Here is an 18,543-nt window from a genome sequence, read left to right as displayed (position 1 = left end):
GTATGAAGTAAATTAGTAGACTTCTAGATATTTTAAGACCCATGAGACGTATGATAAACTTTAGGTATTAGAAGACTCATGAGACATAAAATGATATGATTCACATTTCCTTAAATGCTTATTCTAAGAGATACGGAGTCATGCATTAAGTAAGATAATATGTAATTGCCCATATATGTCCATTGCTGGAGGTTTAGACATTACATTTTCGGAGTCCTTTAAAGTACTTATTGATGCCGTTATTGAGACGTAAAATGATGACACACTTTCCGTTGAATACTCATTTTAAATCCTATTTAGATTTACTAGTCACTCTTATTCCTTATTTTCTGTTGTATTATTCCGATCCCACGATCCAATTTTATCATTTTATTATCTCATCTTAAGGTAGAAGCAATCTACGTAAAAGGAAGTTTTTTCAGATCTTATTGTTAGTGTATTCTGCTGTCTCCCATTTACAGTAAACAAAATTATTTAAAATCTAAACATGAAGAAGATGTTGGTTGCAAAATACGATAATGGCTATGGAATTTGGCATCCACACGTGACTGGTGAAAGACTGTAATTTCTGACTTTTTGCATAAAATAGCATGACAGGAAGATTGTACTATAGACCTTTGTTTCGTATGAATAGAAATTGACTGCATTACTAGGTCAACAGTATCAGAATCAGGGTCTATTGTCCACGTAAGCCCATGAAAACATTTTTTAAAGAGGGAAAAGGCTAGGTTGCTTCACTTCAAGCCTATTATAAGCCAGCCAAGGTTATGCCTCCTCAAGCTTCCCCAATAACCTGGTTATAAGTTTCTTTTCATACTAGTGGCGAGTATCTCCTTCCCACCATGTCAAAATATCATAGATTTCCCTTTACTTTCATCTTGCTGGTGTTGCTAGTTACCGATGAAGCAGGGGCGGGGGCAGGGGCAGGGGCAGTAGATGGTTTTTCAAGGCTATCTGGCGAGGCCCATGTCCTGCTTTCCCTGAAGAAAACAATTGCTGTTGCAGAAGGCTCGCCAGATGTTTTGAGAGACTGGAATGATGAGTCTAAATCGAATTCAACTTCCCATTGTTGGTGGAAGGGGGTCCAATGTGATAAGTCTTATCTAGTTGTTGGACTTAACATCTCCCATATGAATTTGAATGGCTCAGTTTCACCTGAAATTGGGAAGCTACGCAATCTTGTGAATCTCACACTTGCTTCCAATAATTTCACTGGTCCTTTACCTAGTGAACTCTTCCATATTCCCACACTGAGAACCTTGAATCTCTCCAATAATCTCTTTGCTGGTAGCTTCCCCTCCAGCATTTCCCATTGTAAGGACTTGCAAGTCTTAGATGTTTACAACAACAGTTTTGCAGGGCCATTGCCTGTTGAGTTGAGTGACCTAAGCAAGCTGCAACATGTGCACTTGGGAAGCAACTATTTTTCTGGCAAGATCCCACTTGAATATTCAAGGCTGGGAAACTTGAGATACCTGGCACTGGGTGCAAATGAGCTTATTGGGACAATCCCAAGTGAGTTTGGCCAAATTGTTATGTTGGAACAGCTCTACCTTGGCTCCTATAGTTCCTACCAAGGGGGGATTCCTCCTGAGCTTGGCAACCTCACAAATCTTCTTGTATTGGATATGGCAAATTGTACTCTTTCAGGGCCTATTCCTCCTGAGCTAGGAAAACTAAGGCTACTAGAAACCTTGTACCTGCAAATGAATACCTTCTCTGGCCTAATTCCTTGTAGTTTGGGAGATCTGTCAAGCATCAGATATCTGGACTTGGCTGACAATGATCTTACAGGCCATATCCCTGAAGAATTTGAAAGGCTGCACAACTTGAAGCTGTTGAATCTGTTTAAGAACAGACTACATGGAACTATTCCCTCTTTCATAGCAGAGCTCCCTAACCTTGAACAGCTTGGGCTATGGAAGAATAACTTCACTGGCCAGATTCCTCTGAATCTAGGTAAGAATAGCAAACTCAAGCACCTCGACTTCTCCATGAACATGTTGACTGGTCTGCTACCCCCTTATCTCTGTAAGAACGATGAACTCGAATCTCTTATTATGCTACAGAATGCTTTGTTTGGCCCCATCCCAAAAGCTCTAGGCACCTGCAAGTCATTAAGGAAGATGCGTATGGGACAAAATCTCTTCAATGGTGCAATCCCAGATGGCTTTCTCAATCTTCCCTTGTTGGAGATGATTGAACTTAATGATAACCATCTAGCAGGAGGCATACCCACATCCATTTCTATTTCTCTGAAGTTAGAACATGTCAGTTTATCCAATAATAGACTGAGTGGCCCTCTTCCCCCAGCAATAGGTAATTTGGTTCATTTGCAATCCCTTCTGCTAAATGGCAACATGTTTAATGGGAGTATTCCAAGCGAGATAAGTAGACTTAAGAAGCTGTCTAAAATAGATTTGAGCATAAACCATCTGAGTGGGAATATTCCTCCACAAATCACTGATATGCAGAATCTCAACTATCTTAATATCTCTAGAAACAGTTTAGTTGGGAACATTCCAAAAAAAATCGAAGGTATGCAGAGCTTGTTGTATGTAGACTTGTCCTATAACAATTTGTCTGGTTTGGTACCTCAGAGTAGGCAATACGGTTTCTTCAATGCATCTTCCTTTGTAGGAAATCCAGGTTTGTTTGAACCTTATTTAGCTCCAGCTTACAACCAATCTTCTCAATCCTATAGGAAAAATGGTGTATTTATGTCTACTACTGCTAAATTGCTTCTAGTGATTGGGTTGTTGATTTGCTCTTTGGCCTTCGTTATTCCTGCCATTTTTAAACTAAGAACCCTGTGGAAGTTAAATTCCTCAAGGACCTGGAGACTAACAGCTTTCCAAAGACTCCATTTCTCCTCTAAGGATGTGCTAGGCTGCCTCAAGGAAGACAATATCATTGGGAATGATGGTTCTGTCATTATCTATAAGGGTTTAATGCCAAACGGAGAACAAGTTGCTGTAAAGAAATTGCTAGCTGTTGATAGAGCCAGAAAGATGGGCAGAGGCAGAGGCTTTTCTCCTGATTATGATCATGAATTTAACACATACATTTTGACTTTAGGGAATGTTCGGCATCGGAATATAGTGAAATTGTTCGGGTTTTGTTCGAACCGGGAGACAAATCTACTTGTCTATGAATACATGCCCAATGGAAGCCTAGAAGAGCTACTCCATGGCAGAGAAGGCGAGTACCTGCAGTGGGAGATAAGGTACAAAATTGCCATAGAGGCTGCAAAGGGCCTTTCCTACCTTCATCATGACTGTTCTACACCTATAGTGCACCATGATGTCAAGTCCAATAATATTCTCCTCGCCTCCAATTTTGAAGCCCGTATAGCAGGGTTTGGACTGACAAAATTCCTTCAATATTCTGCTGCCTCAAATTGCATGTCTTCCATAACAGGCTCGTATGGGTATATTGCTCCAGGTATGCCTTATTTTAGGAAGTTCAAATTTGATTTATAATGACATTCACATAGGTAAGCTTTTCTCTTGCAGTCAACTAACTTTTCTCAGATTTTCAAATAGATTTATATATGCTTTTTTGACATTCACATAGATTTAGAGGAAGATCAAAATAGGTATGCTTTTCTCCTGCACTCTACTAGCATAAGTCACATAAGTCAGCACGTGGCATTAAGTAGAATTTATTTGTCTGTTTTTGTTTCTGAATTCGACTACATGAGTATTTTTGTACCAATGTTTCGGATCACATTCTGTGATCAGGATGGTAGAGAGCATAAGGAGATTAAAACACTCACTGTCATTTTGAAGATGAATCATAGCGTATGATCTGAAACATTGATGCAAAACCACTCACACGATTGAATCCAGAAACAACAACAGACAGTCTCATGAATTATAGAAATTTACTAACATGAAGAATTTATTTCTTCCCGTTCCCTCCTTTTCTAGATTTATTTCCTCTACAATGTACAGTCGATTGATTGACATGCTTCAATCATTTGAAATCATAAAAATAATTTCTTTCTTTCCTCCTTTATCCTTTTATTTAACAGTTTTTCTGTCTTAACATAGCTTCACTCTTGGTCACCACTGAATGACAACATTTTCAGGCATTGATATAATTCTTTCATGCATTTTGTTTTCTTTATGTAAATCATATTTGAATGTGTCCTTTGGCATCCTATTTTGATATCAGAAGAGGCCTGCACCCTTCAAGTCGATGAGAAAAGTGATGTCTACAGCTTTGGAGTTGTCCTGCTAGAGTTAATATGTGGGAGAAAGGCAGTTGGTGACTTTGGGGAGGAACTGGATATTGTTCAGTGGGTAAGAAAAATGACTGGTTCTTCAAAAGAAAGAGTTATGGAAGTCACAGACACGAGATTGTCCAGTGTCCCTTTGCAAGAGGTGATGCATGTTTTCAATATTGCAATGCTATGTTTACAAGAGCGCAGTGAACAAAGGCCAAGCATGAGGGAGGTTGTCCATATGCTTACTGATTTCCCAAACACCAAATCCCTCAAATAATAGCTTTGCCTGCACCAACCAAGATGAAGAAGAGGAGCTCCAGACTCAATCTATTATATAGAAAATCCATTCTCTTGTGTGTGCCGATCTGTTCATGCTACTATTAATAGTAGGCTTGCATTAGTCAGTAATAAAAGAATGATATAGAAAATATAAATTTGGCTTTGTAAGGTATGTTTGTTACGCTCACTATATTTATAAGGAATTGAGAGGGTGCACATCTTCTGACAGAATTGGGATATTAGCAGCTTAGCTGTGAATAAATTTATCAAATTATTGTATCTATGTTCTCACCACATCTACAAGGTCTCCTATAGAGCTGAATATAGATAGTTTATTTTATTCTATGTAAATGTTTGCTTTTCTCTCATCTCCATTAAAAAAACTATCAACAAGCCTCTCAGTTAAATAGTTTGCATACGAGAAACAATTTAATATGCCACTAGTTTACATAGTTTACGTTGTTTGTTAAGTAAATGCATAATTAGGTAGGAATTATTTATACATTTTGGTTGCTTTAGAGCGTTGTTGTTCTCTTGGTTGACAATGCATAGTGTTTGAGTCTGATTTCCAGATTGTGGTGACTTTATTGAACCAGCAGAACTGAGATGGTGTTAGTTGGCAGCTTCGAAAGATTATCTGTCAGATTCTTTTGCTCTGTGAGTTTTTTGAGTCAATCAATTTCATGCATATTCCCAGGGAATGGAAGGGGGTGGCTGGCTGTCTAGCCAAATGGGCTTCTAATTTTAGGGAGGGTTGGTCTATTGAGGATAGGGGTCAACTCTCTCCAAAGTTGTCTCAGGTGCTAGATCAGCTTGTTAGTCATAATAAGTCTATGATGTAGTTTCTCTTTGTTGGACAGTTTGCCCTCTTTTGTTGTTTCTCTTTCTCTGTTTTCAATAAATTTTTACCCCTCTTTTATTGACAAAGATGTTGTAGAATTCAAAGAAAAAAATAAGTAATGGATTTAGATTGTAATATGAGAAATAAAAGCTATTTGTATGAAATTTTATTTGTGGGATGATGACAAATATATCTTTTTATTTTATTTTATTTTGGAAAGGATGTTTCAAATGTAATAGTTACAATAATGTATAAATACTATTTTTCTATACACAAAACATGGTAAGTTAATCTAACCTTATTTTTACACATTTTAACAGTCTAAACCTTATACATAGATTAGCCATTCTCTAACTTGTGTGGAATCCATAAGTATGGACTTGAACTTAATTGAGATCTACAACATGGAGTTGACCCTGTATTTGAAATTTTTAAATCAATTCCCAGCTAAAGATTAAGTCAACGTACTCCCTATTAGCAAATAAGTTGTTAGCTTGAACATTAAATATGTGGTTTATATGCTAGTTTATTTTATGAAAGGACAAACCATAATTCATTTAATCAATCAACCTAATCTAGCAGAACTTTTATCTAATTATCATATCGTCATTTAAAAATCAGCTTAATGCATCATTGCATGTCCTTTTCTCAAAAAGCTTCCAAATTGTATAAGCAAATATAGAATTAGATTTCCAACAAGTCTCTTAAAGACCATGTTAATCTTGGTGCATCTAAGTCATCTAGTTTCTATTTTATAATATTTTAGCATCATCATTTCAAGTTTTCAAGTCCTCATTACATTTGATTAGAATAGTTGCTTTTAGCAATCGATTATACTATCAATCCCAACACATCACTAGTTTTTAATATAGTTTTTGTTGGATGGAGATTATCTCAGGTTATCATAATTGGCATTTGTATTTAGATAGCATTAAAATAACCTTGATTTACATCATAGTTTACACATAGTTGTACGTAGAAATTGGAAACTTAAGAAAGAATAGTTATATCTTTTCACATTTTTCCTTTGGTGAATCTGCAACATTTTTCAATTCCACTTCTAACAACCACTTATATATGAGTTTAGAAAAAAATCTCTTTACCTAAACTTTCATTTGATGAACCTAGTTGATCATACTAGTTCATCTATATCAAGAGTTTAAAAATTTCATTGATAGATATTATAATCCACGATAATTTTATATTGTATCTACACTTGTCTTTTGATAGGATTATTACTATCATTTGTAGCCTCCATTTCTTATCTTCATACTATTTTTGTTGTCCTTCATTTCTATTTTTATCATCTTAGAATCAATAATCTTATTTTAAGTCTTTCATCCACCTTTAGCCATGTTTTCCATGCTCCTATTCATACTAATTTTAGTGAGCCCATGTTTTGCCATAGGTTCCTTTCACCAAACCACACACTCTCATCCAAATCCTCACTTTTCTAAGTGAAATATTTCTACCAACTTTATTTGACCATGTGGCATCTTTTATCATTTGTCCAACACTATCCAAATGTTGTAATCTTATTTTTACACCCACAATCATTGACTCCAATCCCCCTAAAAATACCATCTTTGATAATCCTGTCAAAGTAGTCACTCAAATAAAAATTGCATATTTCTATATTATATAGAAAAATAAACTCAAGGATGGTATGTAATCCTTCATTCAAAAAGTCCAATATAAAATTTGCATTTAAAGAGAAGTATTTTACATTAAAAAATAATTAATGGCTATAAAAGCCATCCACAAAAGTACAAACTCCCAGAGACATGTCTGGGCTAGATTCAATCCATGCCCGTAACTTTGACAAATTGGATCCCCTAGACATAATGACTTAGCCAATGGTGACTTTCTAGATGTATACTTATTCAAATTGTTATAGTTTATTATATTAATTTAAAGATGCCAACATCTATGTAATCCAACTTATTTCCTTTAATGATAAGAATCCTTTTATAGGGTTAGGTACTCTTCATTCAAAGGATTGTGAGGTATCATATTCTTCATTGTTGGGTGGTAAAATCGCTCCAATGATGTTCTCCCTCATGTTGTTCTCTTTCAAAGGTCGCATGTCAAGACTATCTATCAAGAATGTTTCATTTTTACAATTTATGTATTTTTTTGTACTCAACCTTAAGGTATTCATGTAAAGGAAATAGTTTCCTTATGTATGCCTAGTCATTGGACTTAAATACTCAGACATTTTCTTGAAATCTAATATTAGATCTCTATTCTAATATTTTTAACAAGTTCATTCAATTTGTGTTTAATTATGTGTATTTTATGTATTTTTTTATTTTAATATTATGTAGCCATTACAATACATATGCCAAAATATGTCCCCCATTTTATATGGAGCTTATATTTCCACATATTTATACACTTCAACAAGAATCGTACCTTTCCCCTATCATTATGGTTAAAATATCTTAAAATTATTCAAGATATACATCTTTATATTTGGAAACAACTTATACTTCCAATTTTTTCCCTTATTTTTAATTTTCTTAACTTCTTACCTTTTGTGACGTTGTGCACCCCCCTCCATTACATTATGATTATAATCATAGATTTACAATACTCTTTGAAGTATATTTTCCTTATTTCAACTATTTTGTTCGTATTCATTTAGACATTACACTAAGAAAAATGTCCATCCTATTTCATTATATACATGCATATATTTTGTTTATATTAACATTTGCGAAAGAATATTAAATATTTCAACTATCCATATGTGAGAAACCTTATTTCATTTAAACTCATCTCTAGTTGATGGGATTTTTATTCCTTATCTCTCATTATTCTTTACTTGACTATTACATGATTGAGTTAAATCATCATAATTGCTAATTTAAATAAGTACATGAATGCATAAAATTTATATTTAATATATTAGTTTTCACTCTTCCAATTCATTGAATCCTATAATTTTAAAATAATAAATTGATATATTTTATTAGCATTCTTATAATCTACCCTTTAACTAGTCATAAAGTCTCCATAAGAAAATATCATCATGTCCAAATAGATGATTAGCATATAACACAAGCATTATCAAATATGTTACACAGTATTGAGCTACATAAAATTTTATAAAGACAAAATCTCCTAATCCTAAATTTCTTTCATTTCCTACATTTCAATTTTCTAGATGGGTAAATAAGTTTTTAATTTATGTCTATTTTATTTGCAAGAAAAATGCTAGTATTATTTGCATTATTTCTCTTTTTAACAAATTCCCATGGAAAACATATGTGAAGGATGAATAGAAATAAACACCTAGTGGGGTCTATTATATTATATGAAAATCATATGTTTTCTTTGTTTGAATCTATATATTAAATATGTATTTATGTATTATTACATTCTTTAACATATGTTATGTTTAAATTTTTTGTGCTCCTCAAATTGAGGCAAATGGAATGGTAGATATCAAAAAATTTATGGGCCCATTTTGAGAGAGTCCTTTAATATGATTTTATATATTTACAAATGATGTTACATCTATGTCCTTCATCCTATAGATCCTCAATTAGATATACATTAACATATATAAAAACATAGATTATTGTTTCAAAAGAATATTATCATTTATTTATTTTATCCTTAAGAATGTCTCGATATTATTTTCCTACAAATGTATTATTTCTCTTATGTCTTGAATTGACCATTTTTACAAGTGTGAGATCAATTTCGCACTCACAAATCTTATCTCTAAATTTATTCAAAATTTTGAATTCAAATTTTATCAATTTCTACCTATTTTTATTCCCACCTTAAGTGTACCTAGTACATGCTTTGTGTGATTTTTTTTTTAATACTTTTATTTAGATAAATTTAATTATGTTCATATTAGATATCAATGACATCAACAAATATTATTTACCATCATTCTTATCAAAGGACACAACAACCCAAGAAAACTATGAATTGATGCATTAAAAATAATGAAAATATACACAATCATTTTAAGACACTTGGCCACTTTTATATTGATTTCCAACCTTTATCTTGATCATAATAGTCTATCAAATCAGGAGTTTTACATAGGATAACATGATGATTGCAATCTAGTAATCCAGGCTACATGTTTATAAACATTATTAGTCATTAGCATTCATTTAAGTGCAAAGAATCAGCTCAATAAAAAAGAAGAGGCACATTACCAATAAAATGAGATACAAAACATATAAAGTAGATTAGGACCTATATAAAATGTTCTATATCCACATATTCAATAAGGAAGCAATTATGGTATAACATGGAACTTCAAATAGAGTACACCTAACTAGGTCATTAGTGTATGCACCACATCATACTTAACACATCACATTGATTATAGAATTAAGTATTTCTATCCTTTTTCATTTAATTTCTCAACCTAACATTTAATTATAAATTATCATTAATATCTATGTTAACTGATAATAAATTGAATGTATTTCATTTCATTAGATTATCATAAAAATTCAAATGATTATTCTATATTATTATTAAAAATAATGCATTGAAATTAAATTTTTTAAAAGGAAAAAACAAGCTGCCCTATGATCCTCAAACAGTATTAAATGCAATATACTTCTTCCTTACAAAAATCTTTAGGTCAAAACAATAAATCAATCATTTTTTTACACATATCACATCCGTCTCTTTTTTAATATCATATGATATATCATATAATCAAACTATCAATAAGAATTTTATGCCTCATCTACATGTAAAAATATTAAAAAACAGTCAAAACTTTTGAAATGGTGATTAACCAGCTTCCGACCCATCTGATCTCAATTAGCTTGAGAAATAACCCTTGCATTTAGAAAATAAATAATGCAATATGTCGAACGTCTGTTGTTGATTTCCCCATCTCTATCGATTAACGTTTATTTAATCGATGGTGGGATTCAGTCATTTATTCCAAGTCATCTGTTCCCCTTTCTTTCATCGCCTTGTCCACTAGGGCTATGGTGGGATTCACTGAACATTGGAGGTAGCTATCACGCACAAGTATAACCTTTTTAGGTTTTACATATTGGTCTGAGTTTATTCTTTGCCTTTCCAAACAAAGATTTTTTTCTCGTTGAAAAATCTTCTCGTGTTTTACTCAGTTCCCAACTAAATATTCCTTGTTGCTTTTAGAGATATACTGTTTAAGCATCCTCCTTTATCATCTTTGACAATGTTAAATGCTTCTCATCTTTTAGCATAGTCTTTAAAACATCTTTCTATCAAAATTAATGTTGCCGTTGTAAAGGAGTCAAACTAAGGAACATCAGAATTTCTGAATAGTCAATTTCTATGCTTACATAATGTAAAATAATACTAATAATGGTAGGTATCGGAAATGATTTTGTCTTCCACTATAACGCTAAGATATCCAAAATTTTATGTTGTCCGAAGAGTCGTGTGTAGTTTTTTCACTGAACATTTAAAAACAGAAAGCATTTATGAATTTCATCTTTAAAAATGGAGACCAGTAACATTAATTAACAAGTGGAGTGCCGGAATGAAATCGAGCGAAAGCAGTAATAGCAAGATTTGATTCTAAAAAGCTGTGCGAGAAACTATTCACAAGTATTTGAACAATTTTTAACGTTAAAGTTTGCGCACTAAACTACTTTCCGAATTAAACAGTTCTGTATAAATAATAATTTATATATCAGTGTGAAAAGTAGTCGCAACCTATGGGGTTTGAAACTTTTTGGTCTGGTCCGATTCAATCAGTTAGAACCTTGGTTTTACATTGTACAATGATTTTCTATCAAATTCTGACACTGATGGTATTGGTGGGTTTGATTGTGATAGTTCTGATGATGTTCAGTTTATATTTTCTATTTATAAGGGTATTCATACTAATAATTTAATGGAGGTTCTTGCCATCTTGTATGCTGTGGAGCGTGGTTGTAGTCTTCGTTGGTGTAGGATTATTTGTGAATCTGAGGTGGTGGTGACTTTGCTGAATGGTCAACGACTTGATGGTGTTAGTTGGCACTTCGTTGCAGTTATTAAATAGATTCTTCGGTTGTGTGGCTCTTTGGAATCCGTTACATTTAGTCATATTCCTAGGGAGTGGAATAGAGTTGTAAGATTGTCTAGCCAAATGGAGTTCTAATCAAATGTAGAATTTGAATATTGTGGATTGGGGATAGTTGCCTCCGGTTTTGTCTCATATGTTAGATAATTTAGTGGACACTGACAAGATGGTGTAATGCTTTGTATCTCTTTTTGTGAATGAATAAATTTTTACCTTTTTTAGTCAAAAAAACAAAACTCACAAGGATATTATTATGGTATTATTATTCTGATTTTAATAAGGCTTAGACTTATCTTTGAAAAAAGGAAAAAAAATCTGATGGAAGATTATTCATCCTCTTCAATTAAGAGTTAAGGATATTACTATGGTATTTGTTATTTTGATTTTAACAAGGCTTAGATTTATATTCATAAAAAGGAAAAAAAAATTTCAAAATAAATTCTTTATAGGAAGATATTCATCCTCTTCATTTAAGAGCTAAGGATGAGGGGTAACCATTCAACTGAGGGGTATCCAATGTTGCACTCAACAAGACTTAATCTCTAGTGGGCTCATTAAGAAGCTTCCAACTTCACCCGCAAACCAAGGGCTTATTGACATAATAATGAATTAATGTGCATATAGAGAAGAAAAAAATTTGAGAAAATGATTTTCTAATATGAATGTAAAATAGTTAATTTAACATCTAGAGATTTGTGAGACATTTATTTTATAAGAGGTTAAAATTCTAGGATGTTTACTTCCTCTAATTTATTATATCATATGGCTAGTTAATTTTCATTTGTGCAATAATTATAAGATAGATATCGTAGAGCTGTTATGTTTCTTTATCCTAAATGATTGTCACATTTAGTGGTCTTTAAATGCGACCCCACCAATAAGGCTTTATGGACCCACCTAACTCTTGATAATCATTGTTTTAGTATTATTAATATTTATGATTCTAAAAAATCTACTTAGCTAAAACTTGCACCAAAAGGAGGTGCAACGGTTATGTTGATAGTAAGATATACATTAAATAATATATATAGGAAGGTACAAATCAAATAAATAGTGATAATAATTTATAGTATGTCAGTAAACATAAATCAATAGTTGAGATCCTCATCATAAACCCCCTGGGATCCTTCATTGTACACTATAGTTTTTTAAAAATATAAGGAAATGATTAACTTATGAAATAGATTATAATGAATATATTTGATCTTGATCATTGATATGTCTTCTTTGTTATGGATATGGCTAGATGAAAATTTAGGGTTATCTTATTAGTGTTAAGGTCAATGTCAATGTTAGGGTTAAAGTTGCAAGTAGGGTTAGAGTTAGAGTTTGGTTAGGATTAATTTCAAGGTTATGGTTGGAAACTGATTCAAGAATATTGTTTTTGATTAGGGGAAAAACAGGTTTTGAGGGGACCCGAAACCCCATACAATAGGTTTTGGAGGGACCCGAAACCCAATAGATTTTACCGAGATCTAGAACCCAACAAAGTAGGCTGCTAAAAGAAATAAACTATGAAAAACCGCAGCCAAAATCCAGTAAAGATGACTAAAACCAGCAACAACTAGTATAGTCACAACACACCCAACAAAGCTACAGCTCCAAACTATAGCACGAAACAGTAATAATCGAGGGTATACCAAGCACCCTCAGCCAACTATTAGGGTTTTGAAAGGTACCCCTAACCTTCAATAACAACACCAGATTACAGCAGATATTCATACAATTTGAATCTGGCCAGAAGGGGTTTTGAAAGGCTCCCTCAACCTTCAAACTGGGTTTTAAAATGCAACCCAAAACCAGCAACTAGGGGTTTTTCCAGACACCCTCAACCTTAAATGATGAGCTCATAACTCCAAACATAGGATTTTCCCCAAACCAAAGACAGCAGAAAGACAGACTATGCCCTTTAAAACTATTAGCAACCGTCCTGCCTATAGGATAAACCAGGAACCCACAACTAGAAAAAGGGGGAACAAAGACCCCAAAAACCAGAAGGAAGGAGGCCAAACCAAGAAACAACAATAAGGAACCAGTCCAGGAGACAAGCTGGGAGTCTAGAAAAAAGAACTTCTAGCCCCACCCAAGGAGACTCCCAAGAGAGAAGAAACCAGCATCCATAGCCAACAGCAGGAGGAGCACCAAAAGTTCAAGATCCCCAACATTCCATCTCTGCACCTCAATAGGAAAGAGCTCCACCTCTACAGGACAAAGAATGAAGTAGAAAGACAACAACCAGCACTCTCCAGCAGCAAGCAAAAACCAGCCCTTTCCCCTCCACCAAATATCCACCTCCATAGGAAATATGGTCACCTCTAACAGACAAGGAGGGGAAGAGAGCAAGAGCCAAGAAACCTCTCTCAAAGGTTCACACCAAAGACAACTCTGCAAGAGGAGCACCAAAAGTTGAAAATCCCCAACATTCCATCTCTCCACCTCAATAAGAAAGAGCTCCACGTCTATAGGATGAAGAATGAAGCAGAAAGACAACAACCAGCACTCTCCAGCAATAAGCAAAAACCAGCCCTTTCCCCTCCACCAAATATCCACCTCCATAGGAAATATTGTCACCTCTAACAAACAAGGAGGGGAAGAGAGCAAGAGCCAAGAAACCCCTCTCAAAGGTTCACACCAAAGCCAACTCTCCACATCCATAGGAGGGTAGCCTAATAGAGAAGAATCAAAAAAGGAAGCTCCTTTGAAGAACCAGAGTGCCAAAGGCCAGAACAGCAACAAATCCTCAGCACAAAGGAGAGGAGAGAACACATAGAGCCTCTCCACAAGAGATCCACCAGGGTCCTAGATCCGCCCAAACACCATCAGGATAATACCCCCCACCAAAGAAAGAGCAGAAAAAAGGCCAATGACAGGAACCACCACACACCCCTGATGAGAAACAGAGGCCACAAAAAACCCTTGCCAAAATGCCTCCATTGCAGATGTAGCCTCCACTCCTTCCTTGGTGCCAAACTCCTCCACCCACCATTCCAACAAAGAAGAGCCACAAAGAGCCCCATCAGACGGCTTAGAAGGTGAAAGGAGGAGAGGGATGAGATCATCCTCATCCGCAGCATCGTCTTCCCCATCATCTACAACTCCTACATAGGAAACCCCTCCCGCTCCCGCTCCCGCTCCCACTCTCCATCCAAATCAATAGAATCCTCTGAATCAAGAATATTGTTAGGTTTAGGCTTAGAATTAGATTTGAGGGTTGGGGATTGGGGATTGGGTCTGGGTTGGTGTTGAGATTATGATCATTGTTAGTATTGCAAATACAACCATAACATTAATTACATCCTAACTCTAATATAACACATATTAACTCTAATCATAATACTAATCTTAAATTTAATTCTAATTCTAATACTAATTAGACCTTAATGCTAACCCTAACTCTAATTCAGTTGTAACCCTAACCCCAAGCTTTTATCCTAGAATAGTAATTTTGTACTTGAATATTTAAAGGTAACCTTGTACTTGAATATTAACACTAATTATAACCCTAATTTTTCTCTAATACAAACTTTAACCCTTACCTTAAGCTAACCCTAATCCTAACCCTACCTACAATTCAAAGATGGTACATATTACTTATTTTTGATATATAATATTTAATATTTATATTAGATTGAAAATTGAAAAAAAGAGAGTGGAATATTATGTATTTTCAAATTTTAAAATAGTTGTATATTACTTATGTTTATTTTAAATAAAAATTGTTAAAATAGATTTTTAATACTTTCAAGCTTAAAAAATATTTGTATTATAATAATTAATTAAAATTCAAATAAAATTAACTCTAACCCTAATTGATACTAAACTTAACCCTAACCGAAGCTTTATCTTAGAATAAGAATCTTAATTTTAGCCAACCCCTAATCCAAACCTTAACCTAACCTTAATCCTAACTTTAAGTATAATTTAGAGATAATATATATTATCTAATTTTGGTATATATTATGTAATATTTACAATAGATTAAGAATTGTAACGTAGTTCATAAAATATATTAATCTACATATTATAATAATTTTATTATTATTTTTAATTAATTTTAATTACAAAATAATTTTAAATCATTTATTTTTTTTTAAAGATTAATTTTTTGAATAATTTTTTAATTTAATAATATTATTACATATAACAAAAAATCATGTAAAACTATAAAATGTTTATTATAAAATATAATTAAATCAAAATTAAAAATTAGATACAAATTTTGTTACAATAAAATTACAGCTATTATTAATATTTATTTTTAAACTAAATATCATCAAGTTTATATTAAGATGACAATAATCTAAATTTTTATTTATTAAAAATAAAAGAATAAGTTGATTCAAACATTTTAAATATGAACATAAAATAATTACATTGAAAAAAAAGAGTTACCTTCATGGTTTCTGCGGAGATCACAAAGGTGATGGGGCTAGCTCTTGATGACATTTCCTTCCCCAAAAAACTCAAAGTGAGTTATAAAGAGGACTTTGATCATTTATTTGAAGTTGGGGAAAAGGGGCTTCTAGGATTCAAAGTGGTTACAACCAAGAAGAACATCCTAGAATATGGAAGGAGGCAACCCTATTGTTCATGAAGTACTTCACCTTGGACGGAAGGAGAAGGAGGTTCCATCTATAGATTTTCCCCATGTTAAACCATCTTCACCATAGGGTAAGAATGAATTTTCCCTTCTAGTTTATGTCTTCTTCATCTCAGTTTGTTTCTAAAGCCATTTTTAAGGATAAACCCACTCTCCATCAAGGCATCATTTGTAGATTGTATGATTTTCACTTGGCTTTATCCCCTTCTGGTGAGGTCCCTTCTATTGAGATTAGGTCCACTCATGACCCCAATTCATATGTTAATCTTATTATTACTCCTAATTCTAGAGAAGTGACTCATTCAGGTTCTAAAATGCCCACTAGGTGAACCCCTATGAGAATGGCCAAATTTAAAAGTCATTCCCACCAATGAAAGGGACCAAGACATAGATACCTAGCCTGAGATGCAATAGAATATGGAAATTGTTGATGATTCTAGCTCTGATTCTCTCTCCTTAGAGGATTCAAACTCTTTAGATACCATAGGGTCGAACTGGTCCCCTACTAAAACTTGTGCTAACCTAGCCCTTCCTCCTTAAACCTTCCCCCTCTGCTAATACCAAGCCCCTAAGCTATATCTCCATTCTTACTAAAATTGAAAAGGACTTGCATGAGGATTTTAAAACACTATTGACCTGTTAAAATGTCTCTTTGCAAAGATGAACGTGTCCATCAAAAAGATCAATCAGCTAGAGGTGATGGTTGAGGCAGAAGACAAGGATAACACTTGGATGGATGATTTGGACAAGGATGGAGTTTTGAAAACTACTAATGACCTTATTGGCATGATGAGAAATGGGATAAGGTGGGTGGGAGGATTGATGATATGGAATCCAAGATAAAGATGGCAAGGACCAAGATCGAGCTAGAGGAGGTTAAGAAATCCTAGGAGACCCTCAAGAAGAAAATTAAGGAGGTTAACCTTGTCTGTAGGAATGCGACTAGTAAGCACAACGCCTCTCTACATGCTATTAAGGTCGAGATGGAAAAGGAAAAAGTGAAGAAAAGAAAATGCATGGAATCCCTGGCTACAAGTTTTTGCCCCACAACATCTTTGGTTAAAGCCACCCCTAATTTCGCATTGGTCTCTTCTAGCTCTAGGATTGGGTTGAGCAAAAAAGTATCCTTTTCTGGTAAAGTGCTTAGTTTGTGCCATTGTTGGCAGGAAAAAGGTACACCCATGTAGTAGACCATCTCTTTGTGTCTTTGTTGGGTGATTGTTTTGTGTTTTGTGGTTGTTTTGGTTCTTCTATGTTTTGTTGGTTTTTTAGTTTAGTTGTTGGCTCTTTGTTTGCCCTATTGGGTTCTTGTTTATTTTTGGTGTGGGATTTTTTTGCTCGTTGTGCATCCCTCATGCGCTCTTGGTGTCGCTCTGTGGATATGTATTAGTACGGGCCTATCCCACTTTTATTAATCAAAACATTTCTATAATAATTTTAAACTAAAAATATTTTTTTTATTTTAATTATAATAATTAAATTAAATTTAAATAACACCAACTCTAACCCTAATTGAGTTCTACTACTAACCCTGGTCTTTTAACCGATGCTTTATCTTAGAATGCAAACCTTAATTTTAACCCATCCTAACCCTAACTTCAACTAAAGATGGTACACATCTCTACAATAAAAAGATGTTACATATTATTTAATATTTGTATATATTATTTAATATTTACATTAGGTTGAAAATTTTAATTCAATTCATAAAATAGGATCATCTACATATTGTAATAGAATAATTTTATAAATTTTCTAATCAATTTTTATTGCACAATAATTTATAAACCATTTAATTTTTTTAATATTTTTTTTAAATTAGTAATTAATTTTTCATTGTACAAGTTTATTAAATATAACATGTAGGGGTGACCCATGCAATGCAATGGTGAAACCTTCACCAAGTTTCGAATCCCCGCTAGCTAGCTTTGCTCAACTTTGCCCAACAAAATAACGATGAACATAAAATACTTGTATTAAAAGGGAGAAAAAGGAAAAGACAGTGCTATATATTTTTAAAATTTGAAATAATTGTACCATATTTATTATTTGTTTTAAAAAATAATGTGAAGATATTTTTATAGTAATTATATACTTAAAAAAAAAAAATTGTTATAATAATTAAATTAAATTTAAATATGTTTATCCTTTTATAATATTATAATTTATTATATAAAAATACAAACTAATTATATTTTTTCCAAAGAAGACTATGATTTAATTATTAAGTATCAAATATTATAATTCTTTAATATTATTAACATCTCAAAAGCATACAACCTGAGTTGGCCTAGTGGTGGAGAACTTGTGCTCCTAAAAGAAAGGTCACAAGTTCAAATCCCACAAGGGGGTAGGGTATGTACACCTTATCGGCTTCAGCCCATTGCCTATCAAAAAAAAAGTTCTCAAAATCTTTAAAGTTGCTATAATCATTTTGTTATAATTGAAAAATTTAATTTTTATATTATTTTTAAAATTATTGATTAAAAAATTGAATTACAAGAAAGTTGGATCTTTCAATTATCACCTCATTTATAATAAAA

The 18,543-nt window shown here is 33.2% G+C and overlaps 1 protein-coding gene across 1 annotated transcript; it reads left to right on the top strand.

Moving 5' to 3' along the window:
- Window positions 1-842: 842 nt before the first annotated feature.
- On the top strand, window positions 843-4,681 carry LOC131030003 (leucine-rich repeat receptor-like serine/threonine-protein kinase BAM1). Its single transcript, XM_057960682.2, has 2 exons — window positions 843-3,444; window positions 4,180-4,681. The coding sequence occupies exons 1-2, from the start codon at window positions 843-845 to the stop codon at window positions 4,506-4,508; spliced, it is 2,931 nt and encodes a 976-aa protein (XP_057816665.2). The 3' UTR covers window positions 4,509-4,681.
- Window positions 4,682-18,543: the final 13,862 nt, after the last annotated feature.

The sequence above is a fragment of the Cryptomeria japonica genome, chromosome 7 (genome assembly GCF_030272615.1).
Source record: "Cryptomeria japonica chromosome 7, Sugi_1.0, whole genome shotgun sequence".
Lineage (NCBI taxonomy): Eukaryota > Viridiplantae > Streptophyta > Pinopsida > Cupressales > Cupressaceae > Cryptomeria > Cryptomeria japonica.
This window is presented reverse-complemented; position numbering and strand designations above follow the sequence as displayed.

What these genes read in the sequence shown, in the direction of transcription:
- LOC131030003 (XM_057960682.2), top strand. Translation starts at nt 843, where the DNA reads ATGTCAAAATATCATAGATTTCCCTTTACTTTCATCTTGCTGGTGTTG. An exon ending in GTATGGGTATATTGCTCCAG is followed by an intron (nt 3,445 to 4,179) that starts GTATGCCTTATT and finishes TTTTGATATCAG; the next exon opens with AAGAGGCCTGCACCCTTCAA.